The sequence below is a fragment of the Rhinichthys klamathensis genome, unplaced genomic scaffold (assembly GCF_029890125.1).
Source record: "Rhinichthys klamathensis goyatoka isolate OS25496 unplaced genomic scaffold, OSU_Roscu_1.1 h1tg000035l_1, whole genome shotgun sequence".
Lineage (NCBI taxonomy): Eukaryota > Metazoa > Chordata > Actinopteri > Cypriniformes > Leuciscidae > Rhinichthys > Rhinichthys klamathensis.
The window spans coordinates 5,728,775-5,751,871 of NW_026606583.1; the positions used below are offsets into that span (position 1 = coordinate 5,728,775).

At 42.0% G+C, this 23,097-nt stretch overlaps 1 protein-coding gene across 1 annotated transcript in view; it reads left to right on the forward strand.

Moving 5' to 3' along the window:
• The first annotated feature begins 5,456 nt into the window (after positions 1–5,456).
• Positions 5,457–23,097, forward strand: part of LOC130080588 (transient receptor potential cation channel subfamily M member 4-like) — a 40,056-nt gene continuing 22,415 nt past the window's right edge. The window contains exons 1-10 of the mRNA XM_056246015.1: positions 5,457–5,550; positions 8,800–8,861; positions 8,934–9,111; positions 12,623–12,803; positions 13,450–13,619; positions 15,361–15,529; positions 21,667–21,731; positions 21,815–22,048; positions 22,152–22,254; positions 22,392–22,513. Coding sequence (XP_056101990.1) covers positions 5,494–5,550; positions 8,800–8,861; positions 8,934–9,111; positions 12,623–12,803; positions 13,450–13,619; positions 15,361–15,529; positions 21,667–21,731; positions 21,815–22,048; positions 22,152–22,254; positions 22,392–22,513 — 1,341 coding nt within the window. The 5' untranslated portion in view covers positions 5,457–5,493. The remainder of the gene's footprint in view (positions 5,551–8,799; positions 8,862–8,933; positions 9,112–12,622; positions 12,804–13,449; positions 13,620–15,360; positions 15,530–21,666; positions 21,732–21,814; positions 22,049–22,151; positions 22,255–22,391; positions 22,514–23,097) is intronic.

Genomic DNA, 23,097 nt, shown 5'->3' on the forward strand with positions numbered 1-23,097 from the left:
TAAATGGTGTATTTTCTGATATTCCGGCCACAGCCGATGGTGTTATGAGTGTATTGAAAATGCCTACAACCCAGGGCTCATTTCTACACACAAACACAGCCCGCAAAAATGCAGGGCTCGCACAAACAATCCGGCCACGGCCGATGGTGTTATGAGTGTTGTAAGAATGCCCACCCAGTGCCCATTCCCACACCCAGACACAGCCCGCCACGGTGCAGGGCTAGCACAAATAAACTCGACTCAGGTCGATTGTGCAAACAATGTAGTAAACGCGCCCATGTCACCATGCCCGCTCACACTACATGCTGCGTGTCCCTTGGTTTCTGTAAAAACGAAACCAACACACATTCAGTCGGCCATGAACGACGGTGTTTTCAGTGTAATAAATGTGCCCGCAGCCCCGCGCCCACATTTTGTCACAGACACGCCGATTCCTACGGGATCTCCCCCGCTCGCTTTTTCTGCACTATCTGCCATAAAAAAGCTGAGCGCGGTCAGGCCGCCCGCTGTGATCAGCGCGCCCCCCGCCTCGAACGCTGTAAACACGGTGTTGTGTTCCCAGTATGCCCGGGCTCTCGAGTTGCCGTTTTGCCGCGACCAGAGCCCGGATTTCATTCTGCCCCTAGCTATTCATGCAGATGCGTGGTCAAAGCTTCCCGGGGTATCAGAATGGGTGCTGAACACTATAAAGAGAGGCTATTCGCTACAATTCGCTCGACGCCCACGCCGCTATACGGCGCGCGTCGAAACTACGGTGAAAAACGAAGTGTCTCATCTACTTCGTGCCGAGATAGCGAAACTACTGAGCAAAGGGGCTATAGAACCTTTATCTCAGGCTCAGAGCGAAGGGGGCCTATACAGCAGATATTTTCTGGTACCGAAAAAGGATGGGGGTCTCAGACCCATTTTAGATCTGCGACAGCTGAACAGAGCGCTTGTTAAACGCCAGTTCAGAATGCTTACGACCAGGAAAATCCTCGCGCAAGTGCGCCACGGGGACTGGTTTATGTCAATAGATCTGAAAGACGCCTATTTCCAGATACAAATAGCGTCCCATCACAGGCGATTTTTGAGATTCGCCTTCGAGGGCCAGGCATATCAATACACAGTCCTGCCGTTCGGCCTGTCCCTAGCACCTCGTACATTTACGAAGTGCATGGACGCGGCGCTCGCACCCCTGAGACTTCAGGGCATGCGAGTCCTGAACTACTTGGACGATTGGCTGATTCTAGCTCGATCACGATCGGAGCTCATAGAACACAGGGCCGCATTACTCTAGCACCTCGAGGAGCTGGGCCTCACAGTCAATTGGGCGAAGAGCTCACTGTCTCCCAGTCGGAAAATTTCCTTTCTGGGAACCGTGTTGGACTCGCTGTCCATGACAGCACGCCTGTCACCAGAGCGCGTACTGAGTATTCAGCGCGGCGTGAAATCCTTCCGCCACGGCGCGATAGTTCCGCTCAAAAGGTTTCAGAAAGTGCTGGGGCTGATGGCCTCAGCAGCCTCTGTACTCCAGTTGGGCTTGCTCCGCATGCGCCCACTGCAGATGTGGCTGAAAGCGCGGGTTCCACCCAGGGCATGGACAGCGGGTCTGTTTCGCCTCAGGGTCGACCTTCAGTGCGTTTCAGCTCTGGAACCTTGGAAAGTGACCGACTGGTATCAGTCAGGTGTGAGTCTGGGGACCGCTTCGAGTATGAAGGTGGTGTCTACGGACGCCTCCACCTCGGGGTGGGGAGCGCTGCTCGAGGGCAGACCGCTAGCTGGCCTGTGGTCAGAACGGGAAAAGCTTCTTCACATAAACTGCTTGGAGATGATAGCAGTCGACAAAGCGCTACGGCTTTTTTGTCCCCAGATAACAGGCCACCACGTCTTAGTCCGGTCGGACAACATGTCAGTGGTGGCATACATAAATCGCCAGGGCGGCGTCAGGTCACGAAGCCTTCTCAGGCTGACGGAACGCCTTCTGGTCTGGGCTCAGCACAGCCTGCTCTCACTGAGAGCGGCGCACGTGCCTGGTCACCTGAATGTGGGACCAGACAGACTGTCCAGGAACAAGGTCCCGGCAGGGGAATGGTCGCTGCACCCGCAGACGGTCCAGCTGCTGTGGAAAACGTTCGGCAGAGCACAAGTGGACCTGTTCGCGTCCCACGAAAACGCTCATTGCCCGGAGTTTTTCTCGAAAAGCAAGGACGCGCTGGCTCATGTTTGGCCCCGCTGCCCCCTATATGCTTTTCCTCCCGTCTCGCTCCTGCCTCAGGTGTTGGAACGAATCAGGGAGAACGGATGCCCAGTGCTGCTCGTAGCTCCGCTCTGGACAAACCAGACGTGGTTCCCTGCCCTGATGCAGCTGACCAGCACTGCCCCATGGCCTGTACCATTGAGGAGAGACCTCCTCTCTCAGGCGGAGGGCTCGATTTGGCACCCTCGCCCGGAGTTGTGGTCCCTGCACGCATGGGCCATCAACGGGTACCCGCTAGCCTCCCAGAAGGAGTGTTAAACACGATCGCGCAGGCTAGAGCTCCGTCTACCAGGCGGCTCTACTCCTCGAAATGGTCTGTTTTCTCTGCATGGTGTCAAGCCCAGAGCTTTTCACCTGTGGAGTGCGGGGTTTCGGAAGTGCTTTCCTTCCTTCAAGAGCTACTGGATAAGGGCAGGACCCCATCCACGCTCAAAGTGTATGTGGCGGCCATAGCAACATTTGCAAAACCGGTGTCTGGCCAGTCGCTGGGGAAAAACGACTTAGTCGTGCGTTTCCTTAGGGGAGCTCGGAGGCTGAACCCTCCCAGGCCCCCTTCAGTCCCGACGTGGGACCTTTCCACGGTCCTGGAGGCCATGAAAGGCGCCCCGTTCGAGCCAATCCAGCTGATGGACATGAAACACCTGTCGTTCAAAACAGTGTTTCTCATGGCTCTCGCTTCAGTGAAGCGCATAGGGGACTTACAGGCGCTTTCAGTAAGCGCGTCGTGTATGGAGTTTGGGCCTAATGACTCGAAGGTCATTCTCAAACCAAAGCACGGGTATGTCCCGAAATCCCTCAATACACCGTTCAGGGCCCAGGTAATTTCCCTGTCCGCCCTTCCGGTTCTCAGTGAGGAGGATGATGCGAGTCTCCTTTGCCCCGTCAGGGCATTGAGAGCTTATGTGTCACGCTCGTCTGTTTTCAGACAGACGGAGCAGCTTTTTGTTTTGTTTGGCGGGCGTTCCAAGGGACTCGCCGCCTCAAAACAGAGCCTATCCAGATGGATAGTGGATGCCATTGCGCTCGCTTACTCTGCGAAGGGCCTACAGTGCCCTTTGGGTGTCAGGGCGCACTCCACGAGAGGCGTGGCCTCTTCGTGGGCGTGGTCGAGCGGGGTTTCCCTGCAAGATATCTGTACGGCCGCGGGCTGGGCCTCGCCGTCTACATTTATAAAAAACTATAACCTGGAGGTACCCGCCTTACAAGCTAAGCTTTTGGCGGTTTAAAATTCAGTGCTATCTGCCCCGCTTTGCGGCCCAGATGCTGAGTTTACTGCAGCCCCATGAGTGTTGACACACGTATGGCTACCCAGATCAGGCTGAAAGCTTTCACCCTGGCTGCGCGTTTTGTTGTCATATAATAGCCCCGCTGGGTGCTTTTTTATAAGGAATGACGCTTCCAGCCTCTCTTCCTCCACTCTATGTGAGTTTATGGTGATTATGCACTACATGAGCCCTGGGCTTCGGCCCCCGGGACTTTGGTGTTGGATCCCTGTACGCACGGCGTGTTGCATTGTGTTCCCCTAGCGTAAGCTATTACGCAGTACGAGAGATACTCTCGTAAGAGAACGTACTCGGTTACTAACGTAACCTCTGTTCTCTCTAGAGAGGGAACGAGTACTGCGTATCTTGCCGTGCTTGGAATACGCTCTGGTTCGCTTCAGCGGTAAAAACCAGTTTGTATCAGCCTAACGAGCATATTTATAGGGTGAGACCACGCCCCTTCTGGCGGGACGTGACGATATGGGCGCGAATGGCCCCCATTGGTCATTACGTCACGCAGAGTCTCTCTCGATAGGCTGCTGCATTTGCTGCAGAGCAGCCAATAGGCGCGCGAGCTGTTTCGCCTATGTCTGCTTGCTGCTGCAAAGCGTTTTACATTATTAAAAAATTAAGGATAATTTTTGGCTTCAATATCTCGCGGAAAAGAGTTTTTCCCCTAGCGTAAGCTATTACGCAGTACTCATTCCCTCTCTAGAGAGAACAGAGGTTACGTTAGTAACCGAGTACGTTTTATTAGTTCACTTTCAAAAAAAATAAAATAATAATAATTCTGATAATTTACTCACCCTGATGTCATCAAATATATCCATGTCTTTCTTTCTTCAGTCGAAAATAAATTAAGGTTTTTGAGGAAAACATTCCAGGATTTGACACAGAATGGACTTCAATGGTAACCAAATATTCAAATGTTCAAAGAAGGTTCAAATGTCCGTCTCAATGTAGCTTCAAAGTCTCGACACAATCCCAGTCGAGAAAAAAGGGTCTTATCTAGTGAAACGATCGGTCATTTTCTAAAAAATAAATAAATATATATATATACATTTGAAACTTTTGAAACTTCTTTGAACATTTGAATAGTTTGTTGCCATTGAAGTCCATTCTGTGTATAAAAAATGTAAGAAAGAGAGACATGGATATCTTGGATGACATCAGGGTAAGTTTGAAAGTGAGCTAATACTTCAATACTTTAAGATATATGCTGGACATGAATATTAAATTAGCATTATTTTCCTACGTTTTTACATCAAGAAAATCTATATGGCTTTTGTACGTAGGACATACAGTATATGACATATATGATTAAAAATACATTAATATTATGCAATTTATATATGTGGATTTTGCAGCATATGTCCCTTACAATATTCTGTTGGAACATATATGAATCACAGGTGTTTTTAGCAAACCTTTTCCATATGGGTTAGTACATGATTATTCATGTACTATTATTGTAAAGTGTTACCCATATTTTTAATAAATAAACAAGTGATCAAATAAATATATAAATAAATACTCAAACCTGAAAAGTTGTGTGGCTCCCTGTTTTCATTTGATTATCATTGTACACTTAGCAGGTTAGTTGTAACACTGTGTAAGCCCCGCGCTCCTACATCAGGTAAATTAGGACACTTTTTTGGCACTGAGATAACTCAAATTATCTAATGTTCCAATTATCTTGAATTAGCCCTAACATAATAAGCACATATAAAAACAACTATAACCTGGCATTTTGTTGACGGTGATTTTTTTAACAACCTGAACAACCACACACACACGCACACGCGCACACACTTAAAACATCTGAGCCAATGTAGACACACACCGCTGGTTACACCTTTTTTTCTTAGGTAACCCGACAGTCTCCGGACTTCTTCTTAGCGCATGGACGTTACGCGCTGCTGAAGAGCGCTTTGAAGTGAAACTTATAATACAAATTAACAGCGACTTTATAAAGTCCATAAACCAACCAAGATGAATGAAAAGGACATTGAACAAGGTGGAGTCGCCGTGATGCCGAAAACAGATCTGGTAGGTCTGTCAGAAAGTTGATTACAGCATCTAATGCTACAACAGGAGCACCTTTTTGCATTTGTTTGTCTATCCTCGTTACAAACACGCTTTAGCTGTTTGCTTGTCATATATAATGTTCTTAAAGATTCAGTATTTTAAAGCATTCAGTATCGCTAAGATTCAGTGTTGGCTATGAGCAAACAACATACCATGGGTTAAAACAAGACTGTGCACGTGTGTTTGTCATGTGCGTCTTCTGTCGTATGGTCTCACTTTACTAACTACAGTGTTCATGTATTAAAGTGCAACTACATTTTTTAAACGAACAAAAATTATTTTATGGAAGTAAGTCTGATTTACAGTCACCCTGTAGCAACCTGAGGTTCATCTAAATGATCATCAAATCAAACATTATCATTTCAGTCAAAGTTGCATTCAAATTATTATACGGGTTTTATGCAAATTCCTCTGGAGAACTGTTCAGTAATAGTTAATTGTACTGTGCATCAATAAAGTTTGTGCTTTGGTGTTTCAGTGTACCAAACAATGTAACAGGGAAACTAAACACAAAAATTAAAACACTAATTTTTAATTAAAACAGCCTTGCTTTCCTGATGAAAGGGATGGGTGGTGTAGAAAGTTTGTATTTGTTGGTATGAGTTAATGATCACACAGAATGTAAATAACTGCATTTAATCCAAACATTAGATAACTGCCAGCCGATACAGACCAGGGGGCCTTTCTCAATCTGTGTTCTTGTCTGTACTCGTGTTCTTGTGAAACTTCATCTTTTGTTGCCTAAGGCTACTGTCCCAATACACAAATTTACATTTTTGCAAGAACGGTTAAAATCCTGGAATGCCTGAAAATCCTGTTCTTGACACGCCCATTTTACCAAGGAAGCATCGGTTGGTAACTTGTGTGAACTTGACGGCAGAAATATCCCAGCATTCATTTTGGCATTCTAGGGAGAAGCAGGTCAATACAGTAATTAGTTTTTCTACAATTTCCCCCCCGCTATTTCATCACTAAATTCACTTCTGAGAACATTTGATGCGAGAAATCAACTGTGTAGATTTCAAATATTGACATTTTTACGAAAATTTATGGCAAATCGAAAATGTGCTCAAATGTTTTCGGAAGTGAGAATCTTCATAAGCGCCTGCGGGTGTTAAGTTAGCTAGCGAGCCAACCGGCCAGTCTGCTCACAGACTCGTTTTACCCCACAGTCAAGAGACCATTGCAGCCTGGCTGTGATCGTCAATAATTCTCGTTATGCTTGGGTACTGCAGACGGTGTCTGTGCAGGGGTATTATTGCACAATACCAGCAAGAACACATCGTCTCAAGCTGTCAGCAGCGTTCTGTGTGCTCGTCACCTTGTGAGTTCATTCTTCCAAGAACAACTAGCAAGAGCATTCTCCCCAAGAACACAAGTCCGTTCTTTGCATTCTTGGTTTTGAGAAACACCCCAGATATAAGTGAACAAGGCCACCGGGCATTCTGACTTGATGAGACGACACACTAAGGTCCTGCTCTCCACGCTGATCTGGGGGACGTCTGGACTCATTTTCACAACCCCCATGTCCATGCATGCACGCACATCCTGGCAGTGGTTGCACTGCTCTGTCCACAATAAAAAACGCCAATGAGTGGTTTAAGCAGCACCGCAGTGTGGCGATGCCACTGGTCTCGATTCTGGTGCCTCCATAAGCAACAAGGCTAGCTGCTTTACAAGTTGTTCGCTGCCATTAAGTCTTCTGAAGGTGTCAAGTGACATCACATTGCATTTTGCTCCTGTGTACACTTTCATCTCAGTGGGCTTGCCGTTTATATGCATTGTGACAAATCCTTCATCCTTTTCAATGGCTTTTAGATTCACACAATCTGCATGACTGTCAACTTCAACGGCGTCCAAATAAAACGTTCCATCTTCACATGTTTGTTCCTCTATTTCTATCTCATTAACGGTCTGTCTGCCAGTTTTCTGTCCAGGATGTTGCCTATCTTGTCTGCACGGTTTAAACTTTTAGCTGCGTGGCTGTCTCCACAATTATTACACCTCATGATAGTCTGTGAGGGGGGCTGGGGCTTTGGCCACTGCATTCTGTTTGAAACTAGTTTAACTGCATTCACACTGGCAGAGTTACTTTGTGATGCTAACGTCTTGCTACTTTCCTCGGTCATCTCGTGTATCCGACAGATTGAAATGGCTTTGGCAAGTGTTAGCTCGCTATCTCTTAACAGAGCTTTTCTCAACGTGTCACTGGTAACGCCACACACGATGCGGTCGCGGATTAGCTCCTCTGTTAGGTCTCCAAAGTGGCAGCCTTTAGCCTTAATCCTTAAAACACTAATGAATGATTCGATGCATTCGGGGTCCTCTCGAGATTCAGCAGGGGTGATGATCCTTCCGCCATCTCCTGGCGTGCGCACTTCAGCAGCGTAGGCAAAAGAACGCTCTCGTTCGATGGCGTCTGGCCCAGCAATGTTGAGAAGGATATAAGCTTGGGTTTTTGTTGACTTGTCCGAATGTGCGGCAGCAATAAAAATATCGCACTCCCTCTCAAAAATACGCCAATTCTCTGCAATATTTTCATCAAAAACGAAAGGGTCGGGTCTGCGATATCCATCCGCCATCACGTTGGGAAGAGGAAAACAACGTTGTCAACTGGGTATAGCTATGCTAGCACAGTCCAATGCAACAGGTTTTTCAACGACGACAGAAAAGAAAAACACTTCGTATTCGCTTCTGACACCATGTAGAAAATTTGTATTTGTTGGTATGAGTCAATAATCACACGGCATGTAAATGACTGCATTTAATCTGAACATTAGATAACTGCCAGCCGATACAGACCAGATATAAGTGAACAAGGCCACTGGGCATTCTGACTGGATGAGACGACACACTACGGTGGCTCGTAATAAACAAACTGCTTAATCATTTAACCAAACGCCTACAGGGGGGGATATAATGATGAAATTAACAGTTAAAGGAGGAGTTAAAGTGAGCTGTTTACCCTAGCGTTGTGGTTTTCTCATTCTGACCTTCCTTGCTCAAAATCATTAGATAAGATAAAGTGTTACAAGCTTTGAAATTGCATTCAGTATTTTTCCCTCAATAGATCACATGATCAGCTTAATATACTTAATCTTGCTAACTTAGTGACATTGTCACCGTAAGCCCAAGACCACTGTTGTACTAGCAACATTGATTGATGTTTTTAGTGCATTCATTAAAAATTATTTCTTTTATTGATTTTAGAGTTGGATTCCAAATTTCTTTAAAAAGAGAGTGTGCACAACATTTGTGGAGGACTCTTTCAGGTAAGATGTCTGACTTGGTGAGTATTCAGTTTGTCTTGTTAGATTCCTTCTGATCCGTCTGTTGTTTTGTAGCAATGGTGGTCTGTGTCAGTGTGGGTCCACGCGAGACACACACCCCTCAGTGGCCCTGGGCGATAACTTCAGCACAGCCACGGTCAGTCACTGGGACAGCACACAGCACTCCTCCGAACAGCCCACAGACGCCTATGGAGAGCTGGAGTTTGCTGGGACCGCCAAGAGACACAGCTATGTGAGTACCTCTCCATTGTGGATGGGCTGTATATGAGCTGTATGAGCTATAGAGTTATAGATATTAGTGATCTGGAACACATGGAAAATAGAGATTATAGAGAATACACTTTGGTAAACAAGCAAACCAACTTTCCAATAGCGTCTGCAGACTTGCACTTGGACTCTCAGACTTGCACGCTCAGTTCCCTGCGCTTCCTCTGCAAGTGATGTCAGTTTCGTCACTGACGAAAACTATTCACACATTCAGTGAAACAGAAGTCTATGCAAACCAAATTGTGAATAATTTTTTCATTGCTTTCGCACAAAATGAATTCAATGACCACATTTCCTAAAATCCATGAACACTTTTGTCAAACACTATATATTCTCAGCACATTTTTGAATGCTAACACACTGCTTTCGAAACTGATATAGGCACGTTCAAATCGGAATGATGGCAAACTCCGTGCATTTTTACAGGAATTATATTGAAATAAAAAATAATTGCAGAATATTTACAATGAAAGTAAATAATAATTAATACAAACACAACTAATTGCAATTTCATCTGAAAGACAACCCAGGTGTCCTATTTTTAGTCTCTATTACAGTAGTCATATTTGGTAAATCGTGATGGCTTCAGAATGATTTTGTTTGGAAACATGGATCAAGGAAGACACATTGGTGAGGAAAGAAGAGTAGCCCATCCATCCATCCATCCATCCATCCATCCAAAGCACTTGTCATCAGAGGTGTAGTGGTAAAAAAAGAGGTGGGTAAACTATAAATTCTGGTGGACCACGACGTGGTCACCCGGTAAGGTGGGCCACCTACCCGTGTATGTGTATCCTGATGACATTGCTATAGGGAGGGCTCGACATTAAGCCTTTTCATACGCTTGTCCTTCGGACAAGTAAATCTGTCATTCACTTGTCCGAGTAAAAAAGTTTTTTTTTTTTTTTTTTTTTTTTTTTTTCTGAAACAATATTCTCATCAGTGTTCAATCAGCTTTGATATTTAAATCGGCATATTGTAATATCTGCACCTTTTAAAGGGCATCCCCTCCCCCAATATTATTAAATGTATGCTTCATCTTTCATTTTAAATTTCTAAATTTGATCAATAAATTCAATTATTTCAAATAATAAGACACTATACACAAGTTTACGCGCCAAATCATGGGCGCCGCCATAACTCTACTTAAATGCACTTCATTTCCGCCGGAAGAGGTTTGCACACAGCGTCTGCCGGTGTACACAGCGACGGTTCCACGACTGGAGATGGCGTTACTATCCCCCACCCGAATTCAGTGCAGAACACTAACATGACGACGTGGCCCAGCATAACGTACAGCGAGATTTGCTCCTACTTCGTGCAATCCATGGCAATAGATGGAAAAGCAATTGGACAATCTGAAAGCCGTCGAGGCATATCAATATCTGCACAGCAACAAAGTCGGTTGTGTCATGTCATACACAGCTAGATAAAACAGACATAACGTGCAAATAACTATCAGTTTATGTCCGTGGTAATAGCAAATGTATCTGTGTGTTACTTTAATGTTTCTTTTAACATAATAACAACAATTGTGGCTAAATAAGTGTTTGCAGTTTATAGCTTAATCAGGGAAGACATTTACATGATTATAGGAAATAAAAGAAGCATGTTGTTGCGGATGGAATACGTGTTTGTATTTGGAAAACGGACTGTAACCTATAACATGACTTACTGCTGAGCTATAAATAAAGACATGATCTCTTTTGCAATTATCCTTATGACTCTGCATTGTTTTACCTGCTGTGTACCAACCAACCATTTTACCGGTTAAAATACCTTTAAATGTCGAAACTAACCCCTTAAAATGCAGTAGCCTATTCTACTTACAACAAAACGATTGAAGCCTCTACTTATTGCAATAAATAATGCAATCACTTTTCGCCACCGTGCCGGATCTCCGGCGTGCGGCCGTGAGAAAAATATTTTCCCGATTCATTTTTGTCCAGCTTTAACGTGTTAAAATATTTAATGCAAACGCAACATCTGTTCTTTCTGTCATCCTTTTGCTAGGGTTATGACCATTCTCTTATTCACGCAAATGCTTTAACCACTCATGCGCGACAAGACAAAAGAGAACGCGCTGTCAGTGAATGTCCTCCTGACGATCCGAACTATATCATAGGCTTCTTAGCTAGAGTGCAAAGTGTGTGTGTGTGTGTGTGTGTGTGTGTGTGTGTGAGCCATGATGATAATAATTAGGCGATCGAACTGTGTGTGAGAGAGAGGCGCGGGCGCGATACTGTGTGAGTGTGTTTGTGTGTAAACAATGGAGCGCATGGACCTCTTCGTAGCTGGTTTGCGGTCGTAGAACTCTCTATCTAACCACTCGTTCAGGTGCTTTCTCGAGTGTTTACAACCAACTATCACACACATCGTTCCCGAACCACCTTTCTTCATGTTGTAATTGTTATGTCACTGCGATATCAGCGCTTTGTCGAAGCTAGCTAGCAAAACAAACCCAGACCGCCAGAACGGAAGTGGGTTGCATCGACGGGAGGAGTTTAGGATGTAGAGCGGAAACGGCTCATAAACTTGTGTATAGGGCTGATCAAATTAAATCATTTACACTGAAAAATTACAATTGCATAAAATAATGTTATGAAATTGATTTAAATTTACAAATAAGAAACGTTGGAAAGAATGATACTACTTTTAAACATAACACTAAACCGCCAGTAGGTGGTGGCAGGCGACCGTCTTAATGAGTGAGTCATTGATTAATTCATTCAAACGATTCGTTCAAAATGCTGAATCATTCAGTAATGAAAACGGCGTTTATGTGCGTTTAGCCTCCACTACATCCCTGCGTGTCATGTTTAGGGTCGTGGGGAGACTGGAGTCTTTCCCATCATCTCAGCTCGTAGGCAGGAAAACATCCTGGACAGATGGTCGGTCCATCACAGGGATGACACACACATTCATATTTACACTCACACCTACAGGCAAACTAACAGTCTCCAATTCACCTGTCCTGTATATCTTTGGATTTTGGGGGAAACCAACAGCAACACAGAGACAACATACAAACTCCACACAGAAAGAATTGTCACACATAGTTGTAGATGCAGACGATGACGAAGAAGATTATGTTAAAAGTGTTTAATTGGTTGGGTGACGTCTCTGAGGTGTGGCTGGACAAGGCTGCTGTTATCCTCTGGTTTGCCCACTGTGAACACGGATCCATTCGTCCACAGCGCACAGTTGATGTAACTTTCAAGGGTCCATCAGGGGCATGACGAAGCGGAGATCTATGTGAAAAATGCAAAGGAAAAACTTTTCCATTTTTAGTACATCATTGTCATGTAAACGTACCCTAAATTTGGTCTTCATATTACAAAAAGATGTAATATTATCAATCAACCCCAGGGGCATAAAAATTTCCCAAAGTTGAGGAAATAACCACATTTAACAAATCAGTAGCTTGTTTCTGTAACTTTCCCGTTTTGAGCTCACTCCCCTTCTCTTTATCCCAGTTTTTGCGTCTCTCCAGCACTGCTGATTCTTCCAGGGTCTTCAATATCATGAGGGAGCATTGGAAACTGCCGCAGCCCAACCTGGTGTTGTCAGTGGTTGGTGGTGAGAAAAAGTCAGAGGTCAAGACCTGGGTGCGAGACGTGCTGAGGCAGGGGCTGGTTAAAGCTGCACAGAGTACAGGTGCCATCTTCTCTCCCGTGCACACATAATATTATTCATATCTGTTTTCATGTTTTTCATACATTTACAAAGAAGTTTTGATTTACTGCCAGACTGTAATTATCAAAAGGTTTGTCATGCGACTCTTTGTCCGTAAATGTCATACCTGAAATGATTCACGAGCAACCGAAAATTGCATGACCACAGTGATTTAAGCAAACTTCAACTCTGCATTCTATTGTAAACTGACAAGATGCAAGAAGTATGAATATGAATCATACATGCATGTCTAGAGTAACCGCAAGTCATTAAAGACCCAGTTACCAGGACATAAATTCCTGCAGGACTATTTATTTCACCAACCTGGTGTGTGTCTGGAAAGTCGCCTAGCAAGTTCTTCTCTGTGTGTATATAGTAAAAAAAAAAAATGCACAAAGTAATTTAATGGAAATATAATAATTAATATAAATAACTAAATATTACATAATTCATGTTTTTAGAATGTTTGGGTCTGTGACAGGTAAAACAAAATATTTACATACAAATATATAAAAAGCAATAAAATATAATAAGAATTCATAAGAATTATGACTAGTAAATATCACCAATTAAATAAAAAAAGTAGATTTTCTATGTGGCTTACATACACCTTATACATTACATATAGGTGCGTGGATCATAACCGGAGGGTTGATGGAAGGCCTCGGCAGGTGTGTAGGAAAAGCTGTGAAAGATCATGCCACCGCAACGTCTTCTGTCACTCTCAGTAAAGTGGTACTTATTGGCATCGCTCCCTGGGGCCTGGTGAGGAATCGGGAACAGCTCGTCAACCCTGAGGTAACGCATCTTAAAAAATAAACAGTCCTGGTCAGAATCATTGGCACCCTAACAAAGAATGAACAAAGAAACCTGTGAAGAAAAATCTGCATTAATCCTTTTGATCTCTTTTAAAAATCACAAAAATCGAACCTTTCATTGAAGTAAAACAATTGGAAAATGTGGGGGAAATCTCATTATGAAATGCTTTTCTCCAATACACATTAGCCACAATTATTTGCACCCTTTTATTCAATACTTTTTGCAGCCTTGTGAGGTTGAAGAACACCTGACGAGATCAGTGATCAGTGACCCATTTTTGTGTTGGTTTTGATGTTTGTTTTGGATCATTGTCTTGATGGAAGATCCAACCATGGCACGATATAAGATTAAGTCAGGTTTGGATTTTTTTTATCTGTTGGTATTTAATTGAATCCATGATGCCATGTATCTCAAAAAGATGTCCAGATCCCCCAGAAGTAAAATAGGTCCACAGCAGTATATTTATTATTTAATTGTACACATGGGGTACTATTTTATGCATGTGCGCACCAAACCCATCTGGCGGGTTTGCTGCCAAAAAGCTCTTTTTGTTCCAGTTGTGTCTGGAAACTGAATATGCTGGAGTTTGTTTTTGGATGAGAGCAGAGGATTTTTCCTTACTCAAACAACTTGTGATGTAGGTGCTGTTTTTTTTAAGGCTTTCTGACCCCAATACTCAACTCATTTCTGCTATTTTCCAGCTGATCCTTGGAGAGTCTTTGGCCACCCGAACTATCCTCCTGAGTCCTTGTATTGTATTAAGTTAATTAACTTGTATTAAGACAATGTAGCCAGACACGTGTTCTCTTCCAGACAGATTCATGACATCTCCTGTTTTGGAACTTAATTATTGCCCTGATGGTGTAAATGGGAATTTTCAATCCTTTAGCCATTTTCTTACAGCCACATTTTTAATTTTGTGAAGCTCAACAATCTTTTGCTGCACATCAGAACTACATTTCAGTCATGCCAAATCCGGAAAAGTTTTAGCATGTTATATAAATATGGCAATGTTGATGCATTTGGTCTTGGCGGACTAGATCAGCTTCACTTCCACTACTGCTGCTGCTGCAGAGAAAGTATGGACTTGCTACTGCTAATAGATACACAGACACGCAGCTGTGAGCATGTAAGAAATGCTGCTGCTGCTACTGCATAAATAGACGTACATAAGTCCCGTTGAAGGTCTAGGCAGGTGGAGCTGGGGGAGGTGGAGGGTTTCAGAGGAACTCTGGGTGATGCAGGACTAGTTACAACAAACACTGAACCAGACTAATTAAATGTTGAGCAAGCAATCTCATTGGCTGCAGGATCAGCATAGGCCAATCACCCTCTGCCAATGTGGCAATAGTGTGATTGCTTGTAGATTGCAGGTAAAGGACCTATCAGCCTGTGCCCTCTAGAGTTTAATAACTGAACTAGATATTCTTTTTTTTACCCATTGTGATGTATTATCTATGGAATTTGACCTTTGTGTTACCTCATATTTATACTCTTCATGGCTCGACAATTTCATGCTCCTAGTCACCCTGGTGTGCTAAAAATTAGATATTTTATTCATAAAAATTTCTAGGGGTACCAATAAGTCCACATGCTATGTACTGCATTAATAGAGCAGTAGTATGGTGTATGCAATTTCCCAATTTGAAGAGATACTACCATTCCACACTGCATTTGCATATGGTCTTTCAGAACAACAGTGTCTCATTCTTTCTCTTAGGGAAGTTTCCCCGCAAAGTATTTAGTCAAAAACGGAGCACGGGACTCTTGCTATCTGGATAATAATTACAAGGCTTTCCTTCTGGTGGATGATGGGACCATAGGGCGTAAAGGTGGTGAGGTTGCCTTCAGAGCCCGTCTGGAGGATTACATTTCACGTCAGCGCACAGGTACAAAATAAAATGCTGCTTTTAGGCCATTTTACGTGCTTGCGTGCTTTACAGAATTAAACTTGATGTTCATGAGATGCTTATGTTTAATAGAATATTACTGATGTAGAGATGAGTTTACATAATATGGTTTCATTGCAGTTATTTCATTGAACAGGAGTGCAACACGGTAACTAGCAAATACTTGGTTTGAACAAGAGAGGTTTAGATTTTTGGCCAACTAATGGCTATTTTGGGTGTATTACAAGAAAAGACCAAACTTTTAGTTTAAAAGGCTTCTAGGTGAACCATTCAGAAAGTGTTCGTAGAAGGTCATTTAAAGGTTCACTTTTAGGTATGAGGTTCAAGTATGACACCTATGAGTTTCAAGTATGACACCTATGACACATTAATATGAGTTCATCGATACAGAGAACTGAAATATTAATGAAAATCAATGAAAATGTGTATATATATATATATATATATATATATATATATATATATATATATATATATATATATATATGTATATATATATGTAGGCTATGCATGTGTGTGTGTGTGTGTGTGTGTGTGTCTGTGCGCGCGTGTTTGTGTGTGTATTAGGGCTGGGCAAAAACGATGATAACGATGATAAGCTGTGGACATTTTTACTCTGTATGGATTAATCAAACAGTCTATCACACAGCGTAAATAAACGCGACAACAGCCCATCAGTGAATGTTGCTAATTCACTGAAACTGAAACTAAAACTGTAAGATCATCACGACAAACCGTAAAAAATAAAAGTTCGGTTTACTTTAAGAAATTATGACAGAAATATATCGCAGTGGCGGCTTGTCCATAGGGGGCGCTGGGGCGCCGCCCCCATCAACATTTCAGAAATTAACATGTGTAAAAACATTATATTAAAATGAAATAATAATCAAATAAAAAATATTTTACTCATGTGCCGGCTGGTAGTAAGAGCCTCAGAATTTAATAAAAACTGTCTTTAATTGATTAAATATTTACTATGTTTTTCAATAGAGGGTATGCGCATGACGTCACCGTCGGCCGGAGTGAATGCGGTCACGCCCACAAGTGGCAAAAAGACTGAGCGGCAGCATTTGTTTTCAGCGTGAATGCCGTGAAAAACACACAAAACACATCTAAAACGGGAAAGAGCTTTGCGATTGACTGTACAACTAGATTTGACCAGAAATCTGAGGTACTGTATATTTTTACAGTCTGCAAAAAGCTACTGAACAGACTATATTCTGCATAATTGGATGTTTTTAAATAAACACTGACAAAAAACTATACAAGTTTTAGGGCTGGACGATATTATGATATACAGTATAACATTAATGTAAGTGATCACTCGGATTTAGACCTATCTATATTGTATTTATATAAAACGTTTACAGGCAAATTGTCTTCATTTATTTCCCAGGCGTCGAAATCAGGCACATATAAATGTCAGGAAACACGATTCCTGGCTGCATGTCAATATCCATGGATCACTGGATCTTTGATAAGTTGTAAGGAACACTATATCGAGTCCAACTTTTAGTTTAAACTGATAATAGTTTGTTTTACTCGCGTTAACGCAGTTTCCCCTATTAACTCCAGTCACGCAGCAGCTCTTCTGCCACTCAGTCCCGCTGAGGGGGGCGTGTTCCGGCGGGGAAGTGACGTTAATGCATTCCCTCTATACGTTTCATGGGCGAGGGACGCCGGACACATGGGTGTCTATGTGAGTACACAAATTCTCGGGCAGCATGTGACCTGAAGCTGGTCTCTGATTGGTTTCTTAAAGATCCTCCTCGGGGCGCAAGTCGTTGCGTCCCTGGCCAATCATAATTGGATACATGTTATTTTATCCAATCTGATTGGTTCTCGTCACCTGTCATTCAACTGTACGCGGCGGGAAATAACCTTGCTTGCTACTAGTCTGATCACGTTTTATTACGCAATGGCAGCAGTTAATCCAAATTCTGTGATTTATTTACAAAAAAATCCTTTCTCAAGACTTTCGCTTGAAGAAAAAACAAAGATTAAGGATCTCGGACCGGAACAACCAGATTTACACATCCAGCAGCAGGCAAGTGACAGAGGACGAAGCTACAAACGGAGCTTTACCTGCGCTTGTTACGAGAAACGGAGCTGGCTGACTGGATGTGATGTTAGCAATGCCCTGTTTTGTTTTCCCTGTCTTCTTTTTCAAAGTGTTGGCACTGAAGTTTAATGGGCAACTACGGGGGTAAGCGACCTCAAACATCTATCTGACAAATGCAAACGTCATGAAAGTAGCCGCAGCCATCTTGAGAATAGCTTGAAATTAAGCATTGCGGAACAACTAGATGAAGGCTACAGGATTGGCATTAGGAGGCACAACGAAGAGGTGACAAAAAATCGACACATACTGTCCAGGATAAAAGACTGTGTAAAGTTTTGTGGAGCATTTGAGTTGGCTTTACGTGGTCATGATGAGAGTAAGAGCGCAGATAACCCTGGTATATTTCGCGGATTGGTGGATTTTGTGACCTCTCTTGATGGAGCATTGAAAGAGCATTTTGACAGTGCTACTGTATTTAAGGGAACGTCGAAAACTATACAGAACGAGCTTCTGGACTGTATGTTATCTGTTACAAGAGAAGAAATAATCAAAGAAGTCCAGACAAGTAGTTTTTTATCAATCCAGGCAGATGAAACCACAGATATTGCCACACTGGCCCAGCCTGTGCTTGTTTTGCGCTACATCGACGACAAAAATAACGTGCAGGAAAGATTTTGAGTTCATCCCTCTGCAGTCAGCTACAGCTGAGTCCATTGCTACTGCACTAAAAGAGCGTCTTGCTTCTATCCTCCCTGAGGATCAGAAAAGTAAGCTCATCTGCCAGGCATATGATGGAGCCAGCGTGATGAGGGGTGCCACTGCAGGTGTACAGAGAAAAGTACAAGATGTGTATCCAAATGCCCACTATATCCATTGCTACGCTCATCAGCTCAACCTGATTATGCAGCAGGCCACGTCTCACATATCCAAGACGAGAATTTTTTTTTCTAACGTTGGTGGATTTGCCAGCTTTTTTTCTAAGTCACCCAAGCGGACATGTTTTCTGGATAAAGTGGTTGCCCATAGACTGCCAAGATCCAGCAATGTCAGATGGAACTTTCATAGCCGTGCCATTAATACAGTTTTTGAGCACAGAGAGGATCTCATTCACTGTTTTGAGAGCATACAAGACTCAGGTGACTTTGACCCCAATACTGTCAGAGAAGCAGGTGCCCTGGCCATGCTACTGGAGGATGATGATTTTAAGTTCTTTCTGGAACTTTATCACCACATCATGCCACATGTAGACTTCCTCTATGCCAAGCTCCAGAAGAAGAACATTGATTCGGTCCATATCAAAGTGAGCATCCAACAGTTCCAACAGGAAATACAAAAGATCAGGTAACTGTATTCCTGTAATAGGATCATTATTTGGTTTCTCTTTCATTATTAACTCTCTCTCTTTTGCCAATATTATAATAAATTAGCTTTGTCCTTTGCAGAAACTCTCTCCACTCCATTGGTGAACAAAACAGTGGTTCTCAGCCAACAAAGAGACGCCGGGTGCTCAGTCCGGAAGAACGTGAAAGGATTGGAGCAGAGGTGAGTTTGTTATAGAATTCAGTCAAAAATACTATTTTACAATATTGTTGTGCTGCAGAAATGTCCTGCCTGCATATCATATTCTACAGACTCAAGAAAACTATTTTAGTTTGCTATAAATCCTTACAAAAATCATCATTTTAATATTATACAACAGCATCCCAAAAATAATAAATTGGCAACATAAATATAAATGATCAAATTAGGGATGCAAGTTATCGATTAATTCATTAATCTTTAGTTGATTGACCTAATTAACGATTAACTGATAAGTGGCTATTTTCCTGAGAATGTAAATTTCTCATGGTATCAATCTTCTAAATATCTTCCTTTCTGTTCAGCAGAAGAAATTAATTCATACAGGTTTGAAAAAAACATGAGGGTGAGTATAATGACAGGCTACTACCTTACATTTATATATTGTTTAATTATCTCTATAGGTCTGTGACACAATCCTGGGACACACTAGGGAGCGTTTCTCCTTCACAGACCACCTTGTCTGTGCCACCTTGTTGCAGGGGGACAGGTTTGACGAGTACAAGGATATACATTTCCTGACGATGCATTGAGCAGCACCATCAGAGCGTACCCGATGCTCAATGGAAGCAAGCTCAAGACAGAGCTCAGTCTTATCTACAGCAAGCAAGAGTTCGGTGCCTGCCGTGGTGCTGTGGACCTATTCCAGCTGTTTATGGAGAATAATCTCGAAGAAGTCTTTTCCGAAACTGTGACTCTCCTAAAAGTTATCATAACCACACCCATGACCACGGCTGAAGCTGAGAGGTGCTTTTCAACCTTGAAAAGAATTAAAACCTTTCTCAGAAACACCATGACCCAGGAGAGGCTGAATGCACTGGCATTGCTGTCCATGGAAAAGAGACTTGTCACAGCGATGACTGACTTTAATCAGAGAGTAATTGAGAAATTTGCTGGGCAGAAAGAGAAGAGCTAAATTTATGTTCAAGTAGGAAAGATGCTTTTTGGTACTGATTTGTTGATCTGAAATGTATATAAAGAAGAGCATTGTTTTATGTTCAAGTAGGAAACATGCTTTTTGTTGGTCTGAAATGTACAGACCCTTTCGTCGGCGATAACGAGAATTCACTTAAGAGTCCTACAGACCCTTTCCAAAAAATTTGAATATCATGGAAAAGTTAATTATTTCAGGAATTCAACTTAAAATGTGAAACTAATATATTATATAGGTTCATTGCTTGCAAAGTGAGAGATTTCAAGCCTTTATTTGTTATAATTTTGATGATTATGGCTTACAGCTTATGAAACCCACAAAATCTAAATGTCATAAAGCTTTTCTGCTGAAGGAAGCATGAAGTGCTCTAATGTCCTCCTGGAAGTCCAGAGTCAATGCAGCCGTCTACCAGGACATTTAGAGCACTTCATGCTTCCTTCAGCAGAAAAGCTTTATGAAGATGCTTTATGAAGATGAATTTCAGCAGGATTTTCACCTGCCCACACTGCCAAAATAACCAAAACCTGGTTCAATGACCATGGGATTACTGTGTAACTACTACAGTGTGATTTCATGTAATATTCTAATTTTCAAAAATTGATTTCGTGGGTTCCATAAGCTGTAAGCCATTATGTAAGCCATAATCATCAAAATTATAACAAATCAAGGCTTAAAATATCTCACTTTGCAAGCAATGAGCCTTTTTTTATAAAATTAGTTTCACATTTTAAGTTGAATTCCTAAAATAATTTAACTTTTCCATGATATTCAAATTTTGGAAAGGGACTGTATATAAAGGAGAGCAACATTATGTTCAAGTAGGAAACATGCTTTTTGTTTCTACTTTGTTGGTCTGAAATGTAAATAAAAAGAGATCAAAATAGCTTTTTTGTTTCTGCTTTGTATTTTGCCCCCCCCTCCCCCTCCCCCCTATAAAATAAAAAATGCGCCCCCCCAAAAATAATTATCACCAGCCGCCAGTAAAATGTAATAATAATATTTCTAAGGAATATCACAGAGTTGTTCATAGAATATCTTTAAGGAATAAGAATTTTTTTATCCATGTTTTAAATGTATAGTTTTGACAAAAGATACAAATGCAATGTTTTGTTGTAAATTGATTGTTATTTTTCATTCAATTACTTGATTAAATTGGTAAAGTTTATTTCAATTTGTATTAAATCATAAAACACAGAACCCCCCCGACCCCCCCCCCCCCCCCCCCCTAAAATGTAGCCACTCTGTGAAGTTTAATTGTGAACAAACAAGTTTACATTTTTACCTTCATTCTCAAGGTCTAACAAATATTTGGAAAGCATTTCCTACCCCATTAATGGTAAATTAATATTGTGATAAATATCATAATAAACCAATATCGTATAATATGGAAAAAAATATTGTGATAATATTTTTGCCCATATCGTCCAGCCCTCTGTATGTATATATGTGTGTTATATTTTAAGGTTAAGATCTTTTTAATAAAAGCATACAGGACTATATACTTGAATGCAATTGCTAAAAAAACCGCAATCTCATGTGCAGGGAGTGCAAGTATTAACATTCCTGTTCTGAATATGCTGATATCTGGAGAAGCTTCCATGCTGGAGGTGAGCAGATTCCAGTTTAATTACATGCAAAACGTCCTCAGTCCTATCTCTTAATTCTCTCTTACAATGTTTCTTCATTTCAGGCATTAGATATCTCTCTGAAGAATTCCATGCCCTGGTTGGTCCTGGCTGGTTCGGGAGGGCTTGCCAATCTTGTGTGTGACATCGTGGAGAACGTGCAATCTGCTCCGATGCCCTCAACTGGAGGAGCAGAGAAGGAGGAAGGGACTCCCAACATGGAGCTTAGAGAACGATTGGCGGAGAAAGTAAAGATATACTTCCCTTCAGAGCAGGAGATGGACAAACATGTTGACAGGGTAAATGTTACACTCTTTATTCGATCATATAACATCAAAATACTAAAACTGAATTGTTTTTTGTGCTGTTTTTTCTTCTTGTTGCTTGGCTGGTACCTGAAAGGTTTTCAGCATCTACCAAAACAAAGACCTCATCTGCATTTATAACGCGGAACAGGAAGGAGTGGAGGATTTTGACACTGTGATACTTAAAGTCCTCGTTCAAGGTAAACTTTAAACTGTTTATTACAGTGTTTCTACATCTCTTCAACTTGAACCCCTTCGGTCTACAGTGGACCTATTCATTAAATCTTTTTCTGTTTATAATTTTTGCTCTCTCTCTTTGTGTGTGTGTGTGTGTTAGCGAGTAAAAAACATGCTACGGGCAATTCTAATCCCTATACTGATGAGTTGAAGCTTGCTGTAACATGGAACAGAGTGGACATTGCCAAGAGTGAACTCTTCAATGGAGACATCGATTGGAAGGTAGAGGATTGTGGGAAATATACTGTAAATTAGCTTTTAAACTAGGGCTAGTTGTCGAGTGTTCCTGTACTTTAAACAGTACAGCAGGGCTCTCGAAAAGCCAGAGTCAATAAACGAGTTAAATTGATCAAAAGTTACAGTAAATACATATTCAGCACAGCTGTTTTCAACAGTCATTATAATATAAAGTGTTTTCTTGAGCAGCAAATCATCATATTAGAATGATTTCTGATGGATCATGTGACACTGAAGACTGGAGTAATGATGCTGAAAATTCAGCTTTGTCATCACAGGAATAAATTACATTTTTAAATATATTCAAATAGAAAACTATGGTAATACAAACAGTAATCGATCACAAAACCATGGCTAATTTTCCTAAGGGGCGGTTGAACAACCTTACAAAAGCGAGAGCTTACAAAAGGCTACAGTAAACACTAGCCGCGTTTCCATTACACTTCAAATTGCGCGAATTGAAAATTCGGCCAATGGAAACACGTAAATTTCGCAAAAACTCCCATTTATCGCAAAAAGGTTTTTACGGTGGCATGAGGTGGTTTTTCAGGCAATTCGAAAAAGTAATA